General features: G+C 58.0%; 2 protein-coding genes across 4 annotated transcripts in view; one reads left to right on the top strand and one right to left on the bottom strand.

Annotated features, from left to right (window-relative positions):
• Positions 1-2,541: 2,541 nt before the first annotated feature.
• LOC135578756 (uncharacterized) lies at positions 2,542-4,254 on the top strand. Its single transcript, XM_065054780.1, has one exon. The coding sequence runs from the start codon at positions 2,542-2,544 to the stop codon at positions 3,580-3,582; it is 1,041 nt and encodes a 346-aa protein (XP_064910852.1). The 3' UTR covers positions 3,583-4,254.
• Positions 2,571-6,400, bottom strand: part of NRBP2 (nuclear receptor binding protein 2) — a 47,347-nt gene continuing 43,517 nt past the window's right edge. For 2 of the 3 annotated variants that reach the window (XM_065054779.1, XM_065054777.1), the window contains one exon: positions 2,571-3,858. In XM_065054779.1, the coding sequence (XP_064910851.1) occupies positions 3,790-3,858 (69 nt within the window). In that variant the 3' untranslated portion in view covers positions 2,571-3,789. Of the gene's footprint in view, positions 3,859-4,313; positions 4,707-6,400 lie in introns of those variants that run through there. The other variant, XM_065054778.1, reaches the window with a different exon arrangement.

The following is a 6,400-nucleotide window of genomic DNA, read 5'->3' as shown; positions in this document are numbered from 1 at the left end:
CCCTTCCCGAGGCACCACAGTATCACACTATCACACTATCACAGTACCACAGTATCACACTATCACAGTACCACAGTATCACAGTATCACAGTATGTTTGGGGTTGGAAGGGCCCTCAATGCTCATCCAGTGCAATCCCCCCATGGAGCAGGAACACCCAGCTGAGGTGACACAGGAAGGTGTCCAGGGGGTTGGAATGTCTGCACAGAAGGAGACTCCACAACCCCCTGGGCAGCCTGGGCCAGGCTCTGCCACCCTCACCGGGAACAAGTTTCTTCTCAAATTTAAGTGGAATCTCTTGTGTTCCAGCTTGATCCCATTGCCCCTTGTCCTATCGTTGGTTGTCACCAGAAGAGCCTGGCTCCATCCTCCTGACACTCACCCTTCATATATTTATAAACATTAATAAGGTCACCCCTCAGTGTCCTCTTGTCCAGCTCCAGAGCCCCAGCTCCCTCAGCCTTTCCTCACACGGGAGATGCTCCACTCCCTCCAGCATCTTGGTGGCTGCGCTGGACTCTCTCCAGCAGTTCCCTGTCCTGCTGGAACTGAGGGGCCACAGCTGGACACAATATTCCAGGTGTGGTCTCCGCAGGGCAGAGCAGAGGGGCAGGAGAACCTCTCTGACCTACTGACCACCCCTTCTAACCCACCCCAGGTCCCATTGGCTTCCTGGCCACAAGGGCCCAGTGCTGGCTCATGGTCACCCTGCTGTCCCCAGGACCCCCAGGTCCCTTTCCCCTACACTGCTCTCTAATATGTAATTTCCCAACCTATACTGGAACGTGGGGTTGTTCTGCCCAGGTGCAGGACTCTACACTTGCCCTTGTTAAATCTCATCAGGTTATTCCCCGCCCAACTCTCAGCCTGGAGAGCAGTTCGGCTTTGCAGAGAAAATGCCATTAGGAAGGCACAGAGATCAGCGCTGCTCCACTCAATTGGTTGAACGGGCATGAGAACGTTGTGGCCTCTTGGCCGCACTACAGAAGAAATGCAAGACTAATGACAATCTGTGAGAAGTTTACAGGGGCTGAAACCCTATCTGATAAAAGATTTAGAAAGTTCAAGCCAACAAAGCTTATCAAAAGTGGTTAAAACACACCATCTAATTACCATTATGATGCGAAAGTCTTGCCTTGCAAAAGTTCTTTTAATTTAGTAGATAAAGGTACAATATCTGAACTGGAAAATAAAGTGATGGGCCTTATTTCTAGCCTAAATTAAAGTGACAGCAGTTAACCACTGGAAAACACCGGTATTGAGATATAGTGGATTCCTACATGGTGCGATCTTTAAGACTAGATACGCTACTAAAAGATGTGAATACCGCAACTATAATGCACGGCAGGAATTACAGTCCTGATGGGCTGATCGGACTCGACTGTCCTTGTCCCCTGCGGGACAGGACGCCAAAGCAAGCGCGAGGGCGGGATCTCCATTCGTGCGCCAGCTCTGTGAGCGAGGAGCGCCCTGGCAGACACCAGCGCTGTGGGACAGCGACGCGGGCAGAACCTCAGCGGCGTCCCCGGCCCTGGGGACGGGTCCTTCCTCCGCCCAGCGCTGCGGAGGCCACGTCGGGAGCGCTGGATCCAGCGCTGCGCTCCCCGGGACGCGACAGACACGGGCTGGCGGGAGCGCCTGCAGTGGAGGGCCACCAGGATGCTGGGGGAGCTGCCTGGAGGAGGGACGGGAACCTCATCAACGTGTACCAGTCATAGAATCATAGAAGCACAGAATTGTTTTGGTTGGAAAAGCCCCTCAAGACCAGCGAGTCCAACCACTCCCCACCCCCGGCACTGCCCCCTGTCCTGAGAACCTCGTGTCCGCCTGTCCAGCCCCCCAGGGCTGGTGACTCCAGCACTGCCCGGGGCAGCCTGGCGGGCGGTCTGAGAGCCGTGGGAGGGCAGAGCGGGGAAGCCGGGCTCTGTGCAGTGCTGCCCGGCGACAAGAGGCCATGGGCACAAAGTGAAAAATGAGAAATCCCATTTGACAGGAGGAAAGCACGTTTTTGTCTTCTGTGAGCGGCTGAACATGGAACAGGCTGTGCCCGGAGAGACTCGTCGGTGGAGACGCTCACACCTGAGTGGACGTGGCCCTGGGCAACCTGGCCCTCCCGAGCAGGGACGGACTGGGTGAGCACAGGGGGCAGAAGGGACCTCTGAGGTCTGGTGGTCCCGTGCAGCCCTGGCGGGTCTGCGGCTCTGGGGGGAACGCACTGCACAGCGCCTAACGAGCTCATCAGCGCCCAACGCAGCACCCCTTGCACAAACCCAGCCGCGCCGTGTGAAACCAAATGCAGGACTCGGCTAAAGAGCTAACGAGCTCCTCGGGAAATGAAGCAGTTGGTGTATGAAGGAATGTCTCAGTTTGCAGAGGCAAGTGCAAACTTGTTCTGGAGGAAGAGCGGTTTCTGCATCAAGCAGCCGTATGATCTTTCTGCACTGAATTCCTTCTCCACCCAACTTGCCTGACACGGTGGGTAACCCAGCTGAGTTTGGGGAAGCTACCTCAGATCAGTTTAACCCCGAGGGCGGCTAAGAAATGACCAAGTGGTTTGCCGAGCGCAGTGCTCTGATGAGAAAAGCTGCTTTTGGCGGCTTTATTGATTTGTCAGTCTGTGAAGTTGGCACAGCACAGCGGGAACGCAGCGCGGTCGGCAGCTCCGCACAGCGTCCCGCACGGAGAACCCGGCCCAGTGCTGCGCGACGGGCAGCGCTGCGCGGCGCGGGCAGCGAAGGCAGCCAGCGAAACAGAGGCAGCGAGTGCAGGCAGCGAGTGCAGGCAGCGAAACAGAGGCAGCAAATGCAGGCAGCGAAACAGAGGCGGCAAATGCAGGCAGCAAATGCAGGCAGCGTAACGCAGGCAGCGCGGCGCAGAGCACCAGAGCGCACAGCAGCAGCACAGCGCAGCACGAGGCAGCCGGCTCCGCGTGGCGCGAGCAGCTTCGAGAAGCACCACGTGGCTTTTGCGACACAAATAATTCCTATTTGCACTTTCCAGCAGCTGAAGCCGACGTGCGCAGCAGCACGGATGATTGCCCCTTTCTCCAGGCCGATGAACGAAGTTCCAAGCAGCACAGGAGGAAGAGGGAAGGAAGAGACATCAGGGGTTTTCCCCTTAGGATGCCAGGAGATTTTGGAAGGCTGTAAGTCAGACTGGGGCACGACGAGGGTTGTGTTCAGCACCAGTGGGGTTTCTGCTGACCCACGTTTGGATCCAGCTGGTGGGTTTGGGTTTCTGGAATTTCTTCTCATGCCGCATCAGCTCCAGCTCACCCAGTCCTCTCCTCAGCTTACACCAAGTTCTAATTACAAGGCATCACAGTGGCTCATCTGTGCTGGGGAAACCTTACCAGAACAGGAGAAACTGGGGAAAAGAATGGAATGTGGCGGATCAGAAACTCTGCCAGAGCTTTCCAAGCCTGCTCCTCTCCTCCCTCCTGCGGGTGGGAGAGGGAAAAACAGCTTTGGGACCTGCACTGAAAAAAGCTCGTCATTCCCGGGGCAAATTTATCAGTCTGGGGGCTTCTTGCAGCTGCTCTGCACCTTCACAAACACCATCAGGAGGGGCTGCAGGGGGTGACCCCCAGCCCCGCTCCCCAGCGCCCTGGGGACCAGCACGGGCTCCTGCCGGCGCGGCTGCCTGTGATGCTCGTGTAATTTGGTGTCTGCTCCTCGCTCCTCCCCGGCGGTGCCCGTGGGCGCCGCAGCCGGCGTGCGCCGCGCGGGGCCTGCAACGGCCGGGCCGGGAGCCCGCGGGTCCTGCGCGCCCCAGCCCCGGCGAGGGCGCTCACAAGGGAGGAGACCGGTACTTGTGGAAGGCGCTTTCCAGGAAGTTCGCCAGCTTCTCACAGTCGTCCTGCAAGAACACAAGAAATGACAACAGGTCGGTTTGGCGTGGCCACCGTGGGCACCTCCCTCCTTCCGTGACCCTGTCCCGAGCCACCGAGCTCACAGCTGGGTTCTGATACGGGAAGAGAACAACTCGCAAGCACTTCTGGAACACACCGCTAATAATCACCATATGTACCGAGCAACGCAAGATCGGAGCCTCTTTGTGTCAGGAGCAATATAAAGGCCAAAGAGCAGACAGTTCTGTGGAGCTTCCCGTCTGAAGGAATATAACAGGCCCAGATTCTTCTGTTTAGTTTGATTTCAACTTAATTATCCAACCACTGAATCTAACGTTATTTTCTGTGGCCGTCTGTTTTATAATATGCTCACTGCTAAGAAAATAAAGATTAATGTCACTTTCTGTTGGTCTGGCAGCTATTTTGTACAGGAATCTTTTCTGACACATTCAGGAGTAGGTGGTTTCTAACACAATTAGAATGTTTATTCCTTAAGAAAGCAATGACCGAAATACGCAGCGATGTGTAAAGGATGTAAGACACCCCCGCCTTGTATCACACACGGCTTTTGGAATTGCCAGAAGCAAACTCAGAACTCTGGGTCCAATCAAAGATGCGGAATGAGTTGTTTTCCTGCTGTTTGTCGGGGCTGCTGAATTACCACCTTCCTGGTGAGAAAAGCCCCGGGAGGCAGGTTTGAAAGGCACGGGGGAGCCCGCGTTAGAGCGGCCGCTGCAGCGGGGCAGAGGTCCTTCGGGTGGGAACCAGCAGCACCCTCCCCGCTGAACACGGGCTGAGGACGTGGCTCGGGCACGAAGGAGGTGTGAATGGGCTACAACATCTGGGAGATAAGTAGCTGGTGGTGCAGTAGAGAAGAAGCTCGAGGTGTTAGGAGGAGGTTGTCTGCTGGGGGAGAGGAGGCTGTGCAGGCCGGGCAGCACAGACCTGCCGGGGGATGTTCCGCAGCACCACGCTGCCCCAGCGCCGCCCGTTTGCCAGGATGAAGCGCCTGCGTCTCTGTGCAAGATGCATGCTCACCATGCTCACCATGCTCACCATGCTCACCATGCTCACCGTGCTCACCATGCTCACCGTGCTCACCATGCTCACCATGCTCACCATGCTCACCGTGCTCACCGTGCTCACCGTGCTCACCATGCTCACCATGCTCACCATGCTCACCGTGCTCACCATGCTCACCGTGCTCACCATGCTCACCGTGCTCACCTTGCTCACCGTGCTCACCGTGCTCACCATGCTCACCGTGCTCACCATGCTCACCATGCTCACCATGCTCACCGTGCTCACCATGCTCACCGTGCTCACCGTGCTCACCATGCTCACCGTGCTCACCATGCTCACCGTGCTCACCATGCTCACCATGCTCACCGTGCTCACCGTGCTCACCGTGCTCACCATGCTCACCGTGCTCACCATGCTCACCGTGCTCACCATGCTCACCGTGCTCACCGTGCTCACCGTGCTTACCATGCTCACCACGCTCACCGTGCTCACCGTGCTCACCATGCTCACCACACTCACCATGCTCACCACGCTCACCACGCTCACCGTGCTCACCATGCTCACCACGCTCACCGTGCTCACCATGCTCACCACGCTCACCGTGCTCACCGTGCTCACCACGCTCACCACGCTCACCGCGCTCACCATGTTCACCGTGCTCACCATGCTCACCACGCTCACCGCGCTCACCACGCTCACCACGCTCACCGTGCTCACCGTGCTCACCACGCTCACCGTGCTCACCACGCTCACCGTGCTCACCACGCTCACCACGCTCACCGTGCTCACCGTGCTCACCGTGCTCACCACGCTCACCGTGCTCACCGTGCTCACCGTGCTCACCACGCTCACCGTGCTCACCACGCTAACCGTGCTCACCGTGCTCACCGTGCTCACCACGCTCACCACGCTCACCACGCTCACCGTGCTCACCATGCTCACCGTGCTCACCATGCTCACCACGCTCACCACGCTCACCGTGCTCACCGTGCTCACCGTGCTCACCGTGCTCACCACGCTCACCACGCTCACCGTGCTCACCATGTTCACCGTGCTCACCGTGCTCACCGTGCTCACCACGCTCACCACGCTCACCACGCTCACCGTGCTCACCACGCTCACCGTGCTCACCGTGCTCACCATGCTCACCATGCTCACCTTGCTCACCATGCTCACCATGCTCACCGTGCTCACCGTGCTCACCACGCTCACCATGCTCACCGTGCTCACCATGCTCACCGTGCTCACCGTGCTCACCACGCTCACCACGCTCACCGTGCTCACCACGCTCACCGTGCTCACCATGCTCACCATGCTCACCGTGCTCACCGTGCTCACCACGCTCACCGTGCTCACCATGCTCACCATGCTCACCGTGCTCACCATGCTCACCGTGCTCACCATGCTCACCATGCTCACCATGCTCACCGTGCTCACCATGCTCACCGTGCTCACCGTGCTCACCCTGTTCACCATGCTCACCATGCTCACCGTGCTCACCGTGCTCACCGTGCTCACCATGTTCAC

The sequence above is a fragment of the Columba livia genome, chromosome 2 (genome assembly GCF_036013475.1).
Source record: "Columba livia isolate bColLiv1 breed racing homer chromosome 2, bColLiv1.pat.W.v2, whole genome shotgun sequence".
Classification (NCBI taxonomy): domain Eukaryota; kingdom Metazoa; phylum Chordata; class Aves; order Columbiformes; family Columbidae; genus Columba; species Columba livia.
This window is presented reverse-complemented; position numbering and strand designations above follow the sequence as displayed.

What these genes read in the sequence shown, in the direction of transcription:
- LOC135578756 (XM_065054780.1), top strand. Translation starts at nt 2,542, where the DNA reads ATGACCAAGTGGTTTGCCGAGCGCAGTGCTCTGATGAGAAAAGCTGCT.